Raw genomic sequence first — 17,671 nt, 5'->3', positions numbered from 1 at the left:
TCAAACAAGAAAACTTAAGGGTTAATCAGTAACAAAACATTTGACTAAAAACAAATATGAAGGACCTAAACCAATAGAAAAATATTAAATTTACAGGCCCTTGACATGGCATGGGCACATAAAGAAATTAACAGAGCTTTCTGTATATTTGATTATTTTAGATCTACAGTTTAAGGTTGCAATAGAAAATATCAAAATTTTCTATGACAAACATATGAAAAAAAGTGATTTTTGATGATTGCTGACAAGACAAAGGTTTAGTTAAAATATCAAAGTTGTGATTAAATACATATTTGAAATAATACACGTCTATAACCTATTTAAAATAATACACATCTACAGTTGCAAACTTTCCAGAGGTGCTATCCAGCACTTTGATTATGCCCCACTTAGGGGCATTATGTTTTTTGGTCTGTGCGTTTGATGTCGTCCTTTTTAAACCTGACAAAATGCATATATATCTTTCTTGATTATCATGTGCAAAATCTGAAACCCAATACTCAGAAGCTTTAAACCAATGACTTAATTTATTGTTATAAGTGCAACAATTTTATATATGTTTGATTACATTTACCACAGGATCAACCGTGGCAGAGAGAGTCAATGATGTGTTCAGCCTAAGTATGGCTGTAATAGAAAGTTCCTCTTCATTGTATAAAGTGACCTTGTCTGTCAATATCTGTTACTTGAGTGGAGGCATTTGTACAAACTTGACACTAGTAGAACAGGTTACCTTGAAAAAAACAGACTGTTCACCACAGCAAAGAAGAAGGAAAAGGAGAGCTGTTTCGTATGGGTGAGTTGAATCATAATGTCAGAATGAGTTTTATACAAACAATACCAAAAAATGTATTGTAGACGTTTATATAAATTATCACAATTTACTATTTTTGGCCCCCCCACCATGCAGTGGTGGGAGGGACATAGAAATACTTGGTGTCTTTCCAGCTTGTTAGTACTCTCACACATGCAATTCTTTCCAGATTTTTATGAAATTTATATCAAAGGTTTCTATCAGCAATTTCTCAGATGAGATAAAAAAATCAGTACTAATCAAATTGCAACTAATTTTAAATAAGTTTAGAAATATGAATTGTATTGAAAATTGCATTACATTTCTTTTAGGGTATTAAGCAAATTTATATCAAAGGTTATATATCAGCAATGTCTCTGTCAAATTAAAAATCAGCCCTGATCAATTATCTTTACAGTTATGTTCTTTAGAATTGTAAATTTTATTTGGAAAAATTGCATTTTAAGTTTGCACTTCTGTAAATACAGACAATGCAATTTCCCATAGGAACTCCCTTTGCAGCTAAAGTTGTTCCTCTTTTACTATGAAGTTTCGTAAAAAATTATATCCTAGAACGGAAAGTTGATATGCACTACTTTTTTATTCAAAGGTCAAAACATAGGGCTGTGCGGCATATTTTCAACATTTATATGCCCCGAACTTCTAAGAGTTTAAACTTATACTTTACTTAAGGTCTTCCTCAGAATTCCTCAGAATTCATTTCTCACCACAAAGATGTGTTTGTTTACTGGTAACATTCCAAAGTTATTTCTCTATGAGATGAAACATAGAGATCATATCTGGGAACCAGTAAGTAAACAAAACAAAATATCTATGAATATTATACATCTCCCCAAAAGAGGCGTGGCTTGTGAAACAGCTGTATTTACAAAGTGCAACCTTAAGGGCTCTCAAGCCTACATTTCTTTTCAGATATTTTTGAAATTTATACCAAAGGTTTACATTAGCAAGACAATTTTGATAATCAACACTGACCAACTATTTGTACAGAAGTTATGACAGTTGGAATTTAAAGTTATAAGGAAAATTACATTGTTATTCATCACATATATGAAATAATAAGATGTGGTATGATCGCCAATGAACAACTCTCCACCAGAGACCAAATGACATAGAAGTAAGCAACTAAAGCTCAATGTAGGACGTTCAGCAATGAGTAAAACCCATACTGCATAGCAAGCTATCTTGTAGGATATTTATGAAAAAGAACCAAAATTATAATATATAATATATTGATCCATGACAATCAAGATATGTGAATTAGTAAGGGACGTTAGAACATTGTTCCTGTATTGTTGTATTTGAGCTAATGTTATTCCATAGCAACAAAAAGGTTTTATAAACTAGTTAATTTCAGTCCATCCATCTCTTGTGAATTTCTATTGCATTTTATTAGCAACTTTAAGTCTAGAAACTTCATCTTTATTATCAAGATTTATTCAGTTGAGCTATACTTTATTTACTGATTTATTCAGTTGAGCTATACTTTATTAACAGATTTATTCAGTTGAGCTATACTTTATTAACAGATTTATTCAGTTGAACTATACTTTATTAACAGATTTATTCAGTTGAACTATACTATAGCTATACTTTATTAACAGATTTATTCAGTTGAGCTATACTTTATTAACAGATTTATTTAGTTGAGCTATACTTTATTAACAGACTTATTCAATTGTACTATACTTTATTAACAGATTTATTCAGTTGAGCTATACTTCATTAAGATATATTGTTTCTAAGCTACTTATACCAACATTTCATGTTCTGCATCTTTGTTAAATTTCTTATTTGTTTGAATTTTTTGCAGAAAGTACAAATTAAGAGTTTGATATTTATTGACCAAGCTTACTCAAAACTACATTCCTTGTTCTGTCAACTATCTAATTTGGATAGATATTTTTATATGCTTTATTTTTTTCAGAATTGACCCTTCTGATCTTAAAAGTGGTATAAGAAAACTGCATGAAGATCTAGCATCTTCAGAACAAGTTCAAGAGTTTTTAAGAGAAGCCAAGGAATATGAAGTAAGTGCTTTTAAAAATTTTCAATCCGAATTGTATCTAAGTATAGTTTCATGTTATGGATGAAGTCATTTATTACAATGTACATACCTGTTAATGTCTTTTATTTGTTTGTGTGATTGGGATGCTGTCTCATTGACATTTACCCAACTTAAGAAGTATGTAAAAACATAACAAATGATATCAGCCCCTGTGTATGGGTCCTATTTGGACTGAGTCCAATATTATGAATTATCCTTATTTCCAATGTCCATTGATAGACTTATTACCAGTACAACTCACACAGAAATTATTAATCTCATGTTCAACATATGGGTGGAAAAGAAAGCTAGTGCTTAACCTTATGAAACATTTGAATTTAATCTAATATTTTATTTTGCTGACAACCTCAACATATATCCCTGCCAGAAAAAAAACTTTGGTTAACTTCAGCAAATAACTCTATGGTGAGAAGTAATTACCCCCCCCCCTTTTCCCCCCAATCCTAATCTTTAGTTCTACATTACAAGAAACAGGTAATTATTCCTTTTGAAGGAAATGTTAAAAAAAAACTGTTATAGTTGAAGATGATACAGGACATGACTTACTTGTAAGAGTAAACCACCAACCTTACACCTGAAAAATAGTTGCTTTCAGGACATAAGTGTCAAACGGCCTCAAAACTAGTTGATCTAGTTCACTTAGTATTTTTGCAAATGACCAGAACTTATCGTTAGTCCATTCAGCCCAAACCATGATTGTACAAGGTAAATGAATAAACGGACTTTTCACACAGTTCATTTCAAAACAGCAATTATTTCAGGTATTCTTTGAAATAGATATAAAAATATCCATATCTGTATTTAATTTAACAGAACCAAGTGAGGTCAGGCAATCTGGAACCAAGCCAGATTATGGATGATGACATCACTACAGGACCCAGGTCTATCATGAAAGCTTTAGGAACAAATAATCCAACTGTATTGTCGTCAATATGGACAGTAGATATTGTTTCTGGCACAAAAGGAGGTTTGTAGATGGTTTATACAAATAGAGCCAAATGTTGTATGGTTTATACAAATGGAGGCAAATATTGTGTGGTTTATACAAATAGAGGCAAATGTCAGTTTAAAGCGTACCAACACGGTTACTTTTGTTTTTTACGAATTAAATTTTGCTGTATTAAAATAATAAATAGGGACTCCCTTGTTTGTTTAAATATCAAAATATCAAAATAATTTTGTTGATTTAATCCGAGAAAGGTATTGGTAAACCTTGCTGTGTTTGCGGATCTGCAACAAGTTGTGTGTATTTTCACATAGTAATTTGTGGTTTTAAGATATATCATTATCGGACTGGTTTACGAAGCCTGGTATTTCGAATGGAAACAGTTTAAAAGAAACTATCTTGATTTTGACATTTTCTGTAAGATATACGGCATATGCTTTTTCCAGCGCTATCTTGCTTTGATTATGAATAGTACAAATGGGAAAGCATCTTCGTGAACCCTTTCTTTTGTAGGTCCATGGAATAAATCTGGATTTATTTTTAAAGTAGTCCATTAATGGTTCCTTTTAGAACTTTGTTTGATGATCCCAGCGACCAAACCTTTACTGTACTAACATAAAATATATGTAAAATCTCATTATTTATATACAAATAATTTGGCTTGTTACAGCTAGCTTCTACAGAAGGAGTTTTTTTTTTAATCATTTGCAAATACCCTTTACAGCAGTAAGACCAATAATGCTGATTATATTTTTATGGTTTAACAGTGGGCATTATGGTAAAATATCCTAAAAGCAACATCTCATAAAACAACTTTCAAGCAACAAATTTTAATCAATCTTTGCTCACATCATTACAGAAGTGTTGGTTTTAAAGGGTTTTTAATGATATAGTCGTCCACTAAAGAACATTGTTTTTACATTACTGATACTTAAGTTGAGTCAATATCATTCATGGAAGTAGTGAACAATGTAGGCTTCTTACAGCCTCTAGTTTTCAGTATGCTAAATTTGACAAATATTTGAATTGATGGTAATAACTCTCATGGTAGCTGTAACAGTCATAAGGCTTCAGATGGACAAAATATTTATATTATGAAATGGTTTAATTAGTACAGAAGTATGTTACTCTTTATTCACCTGCCCTAAAGGGTCAGATGAGCTTTTCTCATCATTTGGCGTTCTTTATTCATCAATGTCCATTAACTTTTACAAAACTCTTCTCCTTTAAAACTACTTGGCCAATTGGAACCAATCTTGAAAAGTATAATAGATGGAGAATACTTTGAATAGCAAAAACGAAAAGCATGGCAAGATCCCATCAGTTGACTCCTTATTTGAGTTTTTGCCCTTGAATGAAGATTTTTTTTTCTATTTTTTTTGGCATTTTTGCCTACTATCTTAAAATCTATAATGGATAGATGGAAACTTTAAACAGCAAACATGATCAACAGGACAAGATATACAATATGTCAGTATGGCTGAATATATAACTCATCTCTTTATAGTAGTTACTGCCCTTTAATCATGGTTTTTGCACACTTTAACATTTTTGTTTAAAATTGAAACGGATAGGATAAACAGTTAACAGTTAAAATGATAAGCAAGACAAGATCTACAAAAAGGTCAACATTGCCGAAATTGTCAGTTGACTGCTTACAGGAGTTATTGCCATTAAACAACAATTTTTAACTTTTTTTTTATTTTGACCAGCAAGGCACGGTCAACAAAAAAAGAGATTTTAGTCATAATTTATTTTCTAGTTTTAATTGTTAGAGAGTGGCCTTTGTTAAAGGTGTACATCCTTAGAGCCTCTAGTTATTGTAGAATATAAGCAATGACAGACATGTTATCAACATCAACAGATAAAGTAAAACTGATCTAGTATTTATGTATTATTAAATGGTTGATATAGTACAGAACATTTTAATTTTTTTGTAGCTAAATCTGTAACTGACATGTTGTCAACAGCAACAGATATCGTAGGACGTGCTGATCAAGTATTTATAGTAGGAAAAGGCCTGTCTAATGCAGGAGTTCAAATGTTAGGAGAGAAACTGGCCAAGATGACCATTGGTGAAATTAAAGCCATGTTAGATCTTAGGAATCTTGACCCAATTGTTGTCATAGAATTGTTTGGTCAACTTAAGGAGTTATCTAGGGGTTTGGTATGTATTGTAATGCATGCATTTAAAATTAATATATTTCTTAACTTGTAGTGAAAATTTGGAAGGTTAAAAATGGGTTATTCAGTGGCATCAGCAAATAATACAGGATGATTTAAATCAGAGAAGATGACTATATGTATTTGTCATTTTCAGGATAGATGCACTGAATTTGCATTGATTAATATTTTCTCTTTCCTCAAATTGCGTTTTTACTATACAAACAATCGTTGTTCCCAGGGCAGTCAACTGTATGACTCTATAGTATTTCATTGTGTTATGAGTAAACAAATAATAATAATTGATATTCACCTAAGTTTTTTATTACAGCTAACAGAGTTTATGGACAAAGTTCTTGGAGATCCAACTAATGCTTTTGAACGAACTGATATCATAATAAATGGAGATGTTAGTTTTCCAAGACAGAACTTTAAACCTTTTCCAGATTTTTATCATGATATGCCAATTGGTCCACTTATACTTAGATTTGGTAAGTATTTCATTGTCAATTAATGTTCAGTTACTTTAACATCTTAAAACTCTCTGTCTCCAGAATTTCACATTATTACCCGAAGGGTTAGAGATTTTATTATTCGACTGATAGTTGGTTGCTAAATGTCCAGTGATGGCCATGGTCAAGTTGAACAAATAAAACACACACATTGTGAACATTGTTTTAGATTTACAATTATCTCATTTTACAAAAAGAATTATTAACAATAAAGTATGAATGCACTAATTTTATGTAAGGTGAAAACACACAAATAAATGTGTAAAAAAACGTGAGAAAACATGAATTAATATGTCAAATAAGATGAAACTCATGAATAAATAACTCTTTAAATAACTGCTTGTAAGTATATTTATATCATTAGTTAAAGGGATATCAGAAGAAACTTTCACTTTTATCATGATGTATAAAAAGACATTTTCGCACTAAGCATTTTATAACCTTGTTATCTTTGCAGAATTTGGAGTTGTTGGGTATTATGGAATGAAATTTGAGGTTGGAGTGAAAATCTTAGGGATGAAAGGATATGCCACTGTTATTCCTTATGCTGGAGCAAAAGGTTATGGGTCAGTTGGACTTTGTTTCTGGGTATTATGTGGTAAATTACAGTTGAATGGCCATGTGCTGAATACTGCATTTCCTTCAACAATAGAAGTAGGATTCAGCAAATTTCCCCTTGATGTTGGGTAAGTGGAATAATTATTAAACTAATAAAATTAAAACTAACTAGAAATATCAGCAACAAATCAGAGCTTCCTAAAATTTGGTAGCAAGTTTCATCTGAACATAACATGCTGTGTGATGCTTTTTCACATTCATCTCTAATAATCTTGCAGTTTACCTGATACTTTATATGCTAATACACACAATTTCCATTTATGAAATTTTCAATGCGTTTTTCCCTAGAATTCTGAATCAGATCCTCCTGAAACTAGTGGCAAGCTGCATGGAAGCACGCTACACCAAGTGATGCATTTTGATATCTATCGCTCACCAAAAATAAATCATTTGAAAGAAAACATGACAGAAATGTGCTTTGCAAAAAAGTTACAAATCAAGTTTCTTTGGTACTGAATTAAAGGCAGATGTTGACCATAAATTCTAGATTCACTAGGGATGATGTAAAAACTGTAAGAATGAATAAGTAAATTTTTCAGAAAATTTAAAAAAAATATTATTGTTTTTAAAATAAATTATTATATTAAAGCACATGTACCAAACAAACCTGTTTGTTTCATATGTTTTGTTATATTTTATGAAATTAAGGATAACCAAAATTTAAATCTCTTAGATATTTAACATTTCATAATTCACAACATTATCAAGTATTATATAATAGAATACACAAGATCATTGAATATTATGTGATAGAATATACTGCTAATACAGTGAAGAAATTGAGGATTAAAAATTTAATGTAATTTTTATTTTAAGCCTGTCTATGTATCTGGAGCTAGTTCCCTTGGAGATCAACTTGAAGGCCAAAGTTACATTGGAAATAAGACTTCCATGGGGATTTAAATTTACCAAGACAATTATCAGTGTTACACTATGGAGATACAGAGCTCCGACCATTAGCAAAAAAGTGATCGATACAATGAAAAAAGAAGAGGATGCTTCCCCACCACAAATTTCATCTGTTATCAATGCTGATGATAGTTCTGAAAAGGTAAAGTCTTGTTGTCTTATTCTTTAAATATGAAATAAAATCTAGTGATGCAGTATTTATTTATGATCTTTATATGACAAAAATAAATATATTTGCACTAATGTATAAACTTTTATAAGAGTTGGTTTTAATTCTCCACCTACAGTAGGAAAGGACATTATGTTTTCCGATCTGTGTAGTCTGTTCATAAGCTAAAAAACTACTGTTCATAGGACTGCAACCTTCGTTGAATATTTTATCACATATAATGAGAGGATGATCCCTAATGATTTAGAATTCTCCCCTTTTATTTTGGAGACGTGGGATATGTAGCATGCATGCTCAACAAAGGTTCTTTGAAATCATTCTTGAATGATTAGAGTTCTTGTTAAAAAGAGCTTACTTTAATTTTAAAGTTTACCAAGACATGTAACTTGTCATTCAAAATATATTATGATCTATCATTTCATTGTAGAAAAAAAGATCAACAGCTTCCTGTTATGTTAATCAAACACCAAACATAGATTACACAGAACCAGAGTTTGAAATCTCTATCCGAGCTGAAGATGACAGAAGTCAAGTGAAGCTGTACTTAAATGTAGGAACTGTACCAGGAGGGTCTGATGTGTTACATGAATATGAACTTGGAGGACCATCAACAGTTATCAAAGAGGTAAGTTTAATTCACTCTAATCTTGCACATCTAAACCACAATAGATCTCAGAAACTTATACATAGAACCTAGCCTATACACATATGTCTATTGTAAAATTGCCTCTAGATGTCCTTTCATTTATTGTGTCATACAGCAGTCCCACTTAAATATTACCAAACGTCTCCTTTTATCTAAAAAGATTTTGAGTAGATGGGAATCACCATGTTTGTATGCCAGTTAAAGTTGGATATATGGTTAAAACATAACATCTGGAAACCAAACTTCTGTCAACATTGCAGTCTATTGATAGCTTATAAACTTTGACCAATTGATTCCAAAATAAATAGGGGTCTTTCCCTTCTACTGGGCATTATCAAGATAAGTTCCCAACATCTACTAGACTGTGAGGTTTTCTATAGGTTGGGTCAGATAGGACTGATGGTTTTCAACAGCTCTTTTTTTTAGGATAGTAAGTGTCTTGAGAGTATTACATTATTGCAATACCTTCTTAAAAGATACTGTAAATTCAGAAATTATTGCGTGCATTTATTATTGCGATTTTTAAAAAATGGACAAAAATTCGAGATTAATTATTGCGATTTCAACAAAATCTTTATACAGATACTTTGACCTTTGGTTTACTTTTACAAATTGTGATTTGGATGGAGAGTTGTCTCATTGGCACCCATACCACATCTTCTTATATCTATATATGTATCAGATATCAGAATGTGAGTTCTTATTATTGCAGTCGCATTATTCATATTAATAAAAAACTCACAATAATTTCTGAATTTTCAGTACTTGTTTTATTTTAAGATTATTTTTAGAGTGCCCTTATAAACTGTCCCCTTAGTAATTAATCATATAAAATAACACAGGGGAGTCTTTTATTCATGTCTGCAAACAGATGTAGGTCATTTTGGATAAAAAAAAAGACTTTGATTGTATCAAATAAGCAATAATTATGAATATTGATATTCTAGAACTTTAAAAGTAAAGGAACTGGAGTTCCAATTTACTTCACCTTTATAGCAGAAAACAACTCAGGTCAAAGGGCAGAAGCATTTTGTAGTCTACCGACATATGATGTGACTGTTCCTGGTGGAAGATTTCAGGAGGAATTTATGTCTACAAGTAACCCTGAGGTTTTAAGGGCCTATGTTACGGTGTATGAGGACTCAGAACTTCAGACTGTACAAGTTGGAGCAGGATATGGGAAAGGAATCTATGGGGACCAGATGGTTGCCTGGAATGATGTTGACCTTGGTCATGATGAGATCAATGATAATATAGGTATAAATGTCAATTTAAAAGGTTTGAAAAAGGCATAACTCCCTCTCCATCTTCTGGTTGGCTATTATCCTTATCCATGTTGCATGTTTATAATTATTTTTAAAAATGACTGGTTTTATTTACCAGATAGAAATCGTGATTTGGCTATATTTCTTTACTTTTTCATGGGTGTCTCTTTCTTTTTACTTTTGACCTTGCAATGTTATGAAACATTACTTGCACAAAAAACAGATTTAGTATTGCCCTATGTTGTTTTACCCCCACTCTGTTTGGTCCTCCAACATAGTGTACAGGTTTGTTTAAATCTACATGCAGTTTGTCATTATATTAAGGAAGGTGTTAGTACACGTATTCTAACAATGACTAAGGATGTGCATATTATTGATTTTTTTTCAAATTAGCCACAAATTATAAACTGCTTTAACTTTTTTCAACACAATTGTCATTGTAAAAATAAGGAGATGTGGTATGATTGCCATTGGGACAACTTCAACATTCCAACAGAGATCAAATGAAGTGAAAGTAAGCAACTATAGGTTTTTGAATTGCCTTCAACAAAGAGCAAAACATATACTGTAGGCCCTCATATGACAAATTCCTTTTCTTTTTAACGTTCATTTCTTTTGATTGGGGACATATGGTTGTAACCCCCTTTTAGAAATAGCTGGATCCGCCCCTGCAGTTCATGGATTTCGGACTTACTTTGGGCTTAAATTAAAATATTGTTTGTTTGCAGTTTACCGACCGACCCTCGAAAATCCGCCCGACTGTGAAAATTTTATTGCTTTTAATTTGAAGAAATTATTTTTATTTTTCTATTGACGCAATCCGGAACTTCTGGTCGTTTCCGGAATTGTTTTAAAGTCTGGGTCGATTACACGTTTCAAATTCGGTTTTACCTTCTTGTCAAGCGTACATGGGACCGTTTAATAATAAAGCACATGGAGATTGTTTACAGGTATCGATGAAGACATGGATGAGTACTTTGCGCTGTCGTTTTCTGTCAATTTTAAAACAAATAACAGCCAAAAAAGTTTAATAGTAAACTGTTTATACAGATTCAGACAGATATCATTGACGATTTGAGAACGCATGATGCAGCGGATATTCATAAACGCGATAACGGTTTCCATCTCAAACAGATCGGGTACAGAATCTCTTGAGCCTGACTTTATGGAACCAATATCAGTGGTTAAACAATTTGACAGCAGCCTGAAGTATGCCATAGTTTCTATAAAACGTTGTGAAGACAACAAGGATGAAACCACTTCTCCATGACTTCATGGATACCTATAAACACGATAGGAAGGGCGCATTTGAAATTTATAATCGATAGACAATGCCAAATCTATAAGAAGCCACAGAAACTACACAAAGATGTAAAGAAAATGAATGGTTGGCTTGTAAAAATAAATATACTTTCTCTATGTTAAATCTATCTTCTATTGCAATGAGTATGCTCCTTTAGGATAAGGGGAGCTACCCCACTCATTGCAATTCTTCTCCCTCTTACAATATTAAATATACCCAAACAGTGTGGCTTGTGTGAATTGAATTAAAACATGTCCTTAGGAGCTATGCTGCCAATTTTTTATGCAGTCAAAACATTTCAGCACAGATTATTTACTTTTAAAGGGGTGCTATTGATTTCACCCTGAAGTCTAAGATTTTTTTTCGTTTTAATTAAAGCCTGATCACATCAACATATCTTTCAAAATATAACCTTATTACATATAATTAAATATTTTTAGATTTATGAAAACAGTCAGATGTCAAATATATTTTTTCAAGTTTCCTTTTTTTTTTTAATTGAGAAAGATTCAATGGTTAATTTTTTTTATTGATAACACTCTTACATTGTCTTATGAATATTTGATATCTACACTTTCCTAATGAAAATACTCTACTCATGAAAACTTTCTAGTAAAGAAGCATATGTCAGTGAACAATTTCTTTAAAACAGTTCTAGTCATTCCTTGTTTATAAGATCTTATAAGTGTTCCAGTACAAGTATTTAATAATGTCATAAATTGGATAATCAAACCATGTTATAGTTTCAATTTTGGTTGAAAAGTTTTTATCTGAAAATGCCTGTTCATTTCATGTTGGTTTTCAGTGTTTGTTGTTTTAAAAAAAAATTTCTTCACAAGAAACTTGGTTTGTGTAACTGCTTGTATAAACTTCATTTTGGCTGATAAAATAAAATATTTTTCCTACCTACCGACCCTTCAGTCTGAAGGTACAGTCGGAAAACTGCAAACAAACATATTTTTAAGGTTGGCCTTGGTGGTTGAGCAAAAATGAGATATATTGTTCTTTGAAGGGTCAATTTAGCACATTTGCTTTTATCCCTAATTTGCCTGCAGTGTTGTTATGTTTATAAATGAAACTACATTTTCTTATTCAATATATTTTTTCTGCATACATCTTTTTCAGGGAAAGATCCTTTTAATACAAAAGTTCTTGACCAGTTATTTTCTGGATCAGACACTGGAAAACTAATTGGACCAAAATCAGCTCCTGACACCAAACAAAATAGTCCTGGAGATTGTGCCAGGGCCTGTGCAGATTTACCTCGTACTAAGTGTATGAGTTTTAATTATGACTTTGGTAAAGGAGTATGTGAGCTTATGGAAGCCATTGAGGGACATCACTACTCAAGGTCCAAGTCTGGATTGTTTGAACATTATGAGAGACTTGGAATTGGCAAGTCTAAGCAGTTTGTATATGAAAATCTGCAACTCCAACATAATAAATCGTATTACTTCAATCTGAGACTGGTCAATGTTCTAGGATATGAAAGTATACTTACCACACAAGGAGTCATTGTAGATACAACTACCCCTGAAACAGGTACAGTGTATACGATAGGCCACAAAATTTTTATAAGCTCTTCTTTAAAGACTTGTGGTATACTGTTGTCTGTCTGTCTGTCTGTCTGTCTGTCCATTGTCAACACTGTGGATAATAACTCAAAAACGCTTCCACCAATTTCCATGGAACTTTTGTGTATTGTTTATATCTATTGACATAAGTTCCCTTTAAATTTTTATAAATTTTAGATTTTAAGTTTCAGAGTTATTGGATTTTATTCATAAAAAAAATGGGGGATTTTCCAGTTTTCTGACTTTAACTCAAAAATGCATTTAGCATTTCATGAAACTTTGATGGATTGTTTATATATTTATTGACATAAGTTCCCTTTTGATTAAAAAAAAATCTGATTTTACGTTTTGGTGTATTGGAACTTTATTCATAAAAGGGGAGGGGGATTTTCCAGTTTTCAGACAATAACTAAAAACTGCTTTAAAAAGTTCTTATGAAACTTTGGTGACTTGTTTATATCTTTCGATATAATCTCCTTTTTTGTTTTTTTATGAATTTCTGATATGACATTGTGGAGTTATCAAATTTTGTTTTTTGAAAAATCATTGTGTTATGTCAATGGGTACCACTGTGAGTGCATGTCTTTTTTTTGGGGAGGGGGGGGGGGGGGATTCAAAACGGTAAGTCCTTTATAAAATGGCAAAATCAAAAGCTCAAACACATCAAATGAATGGAAAACAAGTCATATTCCTGACTTGGTATTGGCATTTCCTTATGTAGAAAATTGTGTATTAAACCTGGTTTTATTGCTAGCTAAACCTCTTGCTTAGCAGTCAACATTGTGTTATGATCTTAACCGCTATAAAAACAATTTAAACTATTTAGGAGGATCAAATATATGCTGAAAGAAACTTAACAGTGATAAGTTATAGCGTGTGAGCGCTTTTAGGATTTGTCAGACATCTACTCCCTGTTTCCAATACTTTGAATTATGAGTTTGGGTATGCATAGCACATCAACATGTGTATTCTTGTTTTGTGATTTTTACCCAGAGGTTATATTAAAGGGTGTCAAATTTTGACACTATCTGTTAATATTTTAATTTTGGCATACTAGAGTTTATGTTCTGTTAGTTTATGTAAAATACATTTATTCCGTTTTGACCAGGGCTTCCAAAACGGTCATATATTCCGGACTTGACCGAAACATTCATAAAATGACCGGCTGCTCTCAGCCTCAAACGGTCAAATAGAATTGGTGTGCCACATTTTGTTATTCAAGGCATTTTCATGAAACTATCATTTCAATTTTTACCAACTATCGATCGATAAAAATGTCCGTTTGGGGCTTTGGGCATGTCCGTTTGGGCATTTTAGTTTATAATTGTGGCAATCTATTTCACAAAGATATTTCGGTCATAATTGGGTTTAATAAAACAGAAGCAGCATATTTCAGATACTTTGAAGTGTCTCAGTTAGTCTAATCCTCTGGGTACATAAATGTACGGCTTGGTCTTTAGCTTGTGTACATCAATAAAAAGTAGAAAAAACACGTTTTCTTTTATTTAAATAACAACAAGCTGTCAAACAATTATCCCTTCAATAAGTTATATTGAAGCCATAAATCATTCACTGATTACAGGTTTGTTACCTTTGATGAGGTGTCCTTAGCCTGTCTTTATCAATAGAATTAATGATGCATAACAATGTACATAAAGGTAATCAGGTAAACGAGGTCAAACATGTAAGCGTGTATGGAACAACATCCTATTTAATTACGATTTATAGATATTATTTTAAATGAGCATCCAGTTTAAAACAGTATCCTGATATTTAAAAGTTATTCTTCAAATAAGGATATTTATAAATGAATAAGTATGATATATATTATTTTATTTAACACTGTACATCGTGTTAAATACTGGGGTACTCTCAAGGGGAAAATTTACTAAAATATATAGGAAAAACACCGAGAATAGCTTCGCTTGGGTATACCAAGCTGAGTTGTCCAATAAATAAGGGGGGCGTTCTCTATTCTTGTTTTCATATTAAAAACTGTTTTTATAATCAAAATCATAAAGAATAATATCCAATCATGACAATCTCCGACTGTTATAAAGACTTTGTCTCAAATTGAACTTTACAAATCTGCCATCATGGGCAAACGTAAACGTGACGATTCCGATCAAAACTCGAAATCTGCTAAAAATGCTAGAAGCTTTATTCATAAATGGTTACAACTGTTTTTATGGTTAAGATTTGACAGTATGCTAAATGCCATGTTTTGTGACATTTGTCAAAAACATAAACTTAAAAATAACTTTGTAAAGCCTGGTTCGACAAATTTTCGAAAGTCAGCCGTTGTAGAGCATGCTAATAGCAATGACCACGTTCAAGCTCTTAAATTAGAGACAGCTTCCAAAAGTAATCCAATTGTATCAGTATTTGAGAAAGTTCATGAAAAGACTGACAACGCAATGTGCACCTTGTTCCGTAATGCTTACTTTATTGCTAAAGAAAACTTACCAATGGACAAATTTCAGTCAATAAATGATTTAACTAAGTTAAATGGTGTCGTGATCACTTCTAAATTATATCAAGAGAACAATGCCTGCTCCGAATTTATTCAGACAATTTCCGATGTTATAGAGAAAGAGGTGATGTCCGACGTAAAGTTAAGTCCCGCCGTGGGAATTATGATCGACGAGTCAACTGATCTGGCTACACAAAAACATTTAATTTTGTACTTATCATACCTCAAAGCTGGTGAACTGAAAATTAGTTTTACAAAACTTTTGAACTTGTCTTCTGGTACCGCCGTGTCAATTACTGCACATATAATTGCCTATTTAAAGTCATTTGGTGTAGACTTGTCTAAAATATTCGGCATGGGGTCTGACGGTGCGTCGGTTATGATAGGAAAGCATGGAGGTGTATCTCAGCTTTTAAAAGACACTTCTCCACACTTAGTAGAGGTTCATTGCGTAGCTTACTGCCTAGCATTAGCCTGTGTTGACACGGCAAAAGAAATTCCGGACATTAAATTTTTAGAAAGCATTGTTAGCACTGTATATTCGTATTACAAACGTTCACCCACAAACCTTGCCGAACTACGATCATGGCAACTAATAATAGATGATCCGTTGTTAAATCCGCTTGATATTCATAAAGTCCGCTGGCTTTCTATGGGAAACGCTTTAGACAATCTCCGCCGTTCTGTTGTCTCCATTGTAAACATGTTAGGCGACCAGAGTGACACCGACATCGTGGCTAATTCTCTTCACAACAGTATGACAACATACAAGTTCTTTTTCATGCTCTACTTTTTATCCGACCTGTTTGGTAAAATTAATCAGCTCAGCAAATCACTTCAAAAACGTGACTTGTCTTATGCCACCGTGAAACAATTAGTTGACTCTTTTCTTATGGCAATAGAGGCCGAGTACTTAACCGAGATTCCTTCATTTGGACCATTATGTGCCGAATTTCTAAAATCAACAGACCAATCTGACAGCTTCAACACTATCACCTTTAAACGTAACAACCGTGACATTCATCTCAAGACAAGAGCCGTGCAATGTGCCCAATTGATACATGATAACATTCGTGACCGATTTCCAGACAACAAAATTTTCGAAGCATTCTCTGTATTTGAACCGTCGAACTTTCCAAGTAGTGTTGACGACCTTCCTCGCTACGGTGAACAACAGTTAGAGTGTCTCGGAGACCATTATAGTATAGTCAACCAAGAAGAACTACAAATAGAATGGGGCATACTTAAGTATTTGATCTTCAACAACTACAAGGGACTTTCGTTTGCCGATCTGTTGACTGCAATTATTTCAAGAAAAGACCAGTTCCTAAATACAATTTCGCTAATGGAAATTTCACGTGTTTTGCCGGTTTCTAGTGTTGAATGTGAAAGGGGTTTTTCAAGGCAGAACATTATCAAGACAAAACTAAGGTGTAGTCTAGGTATTGACGCTTTAGATCAACTTATGAGGATAAGCTTAGTAGGTGTAGATGTTAAAGACTTTGACCCTGTTCCTGCTATCCGCAAATGGCAATCCGTTCGTAACCGCCATGTTTATCAGAACAATGCATTTAGCAAGCTCATGAATGTAAAATCTTAAATTAGACTAAATGAACTTCTAATCTTGTGCTGTGATCTGTGCTTCTTTTCAATGTGCTCATTGTAATATTTATTGCGTGTGTTTGTCAACATTGTGCTCTTCTGATATTTTATTGTTGTTATATGCTTACATAAAATATCATGTTGTTATTCATTAAATTATTTATCAACTGAGTATGTTTTTATTTATTCCTTATTTTCTAAATCAGGTTGGGAAATTGTACAAAGAAAAATGTTATCACTGTTCAGTAGATTTTACACGGTTTAAAACAATATCCTTCATTGGGCCTCCTCAATGTTATCTATAAATACCGCATCAGTTGTAAAAGTCACGTGGTCAGGTAATCAATACACAAAAAGAAAAGTATCACGTGTATTGATGATCAAGTTGTACTGCAATTAAAGCCAACATCAACAGTTTCAAATAAGATGGCCTTAATTTACAAAGTGTTAAGTACTCACAGAGAGAAGATAGATTATATAAACAGAAACAAAAACATGAGAACAGTCAGGTACTGAAGCTGATTGATGCAATGATGGTTACTGTATTACGATACACAGAAAAATGACACAATACAGAGGATAATATTTTATTTATTTTTAGAATGAAGA

The 17,671-nt window shown here is 32.5% G+C and overlaps 1 protein-coding gene across 1 annotated transcript in view; it reads left to right on the top strand.

Moving 5' to 3' along the window:
- The window catches only part of LOC127709607 (uncharacterized), a 187,467-nt gene that overhangs the window by 25,178 nt on the left and 144,618 nt on the right, over positions 1-17,671 (top strand). The window contains exons 21-30 of the mRNA XM_052215208.1: positions 580-796; positions 2,742-2,844; positions 3,696-3,849; positions 5,769-5,995; positions 6,323-6,482; positions 6,961-7,189; positions 7,938-8,172; positions 8,627-8,824; positions 9,793-10,102; positions 12,539-12,955. Coding sequence (XP_052071168.1) covers positions 580-796; positions 2,742-2,844; positions 3,696-3,849; positions 5,769-5,995; positions 6,323-6,482; positions 6,961-7,189; positions 7,938-8,172; positions 8,627-8,824; positions 9,793-10,102; positions 12,539-12,955 — 2,250 coding nt within the window. The remainder of the gene's footprint in view (positions 1-579; positions 797-2,741; positions 2,845-3,695; positions 3,850-5,768; positions 5,996-6,322; positions 6,483-6,960; positions 7,190-7,937; positions 8,173-8,626; positions 8,825-9,792; positions 10,103-12,538; positions 12,956-17,671) is intronic.

This window comes from Mytilus californianus, unplaced genomic scaffold (assembly GCF_021869535.1).
Source record: "Mytilus californianus isolate M0D057914Y unplaced genomic scaffold, xbMytCali1.0.p SCAF_7, whole genome shotgun sequence".
In the NCBI taxonomy this organism is placed as follows: domain Eukaryota; kingdom Metazoa; phylum Mollusca; class Bivalvia; order Mytilida; family Mytilidae; genus Mytilus; species Mytilus californianus.
The sequence above is the reverse complement of the archived record's forward strand: the minus strand, read 5'-3'. Positions and strand labels throughout refer to the sequence as shown.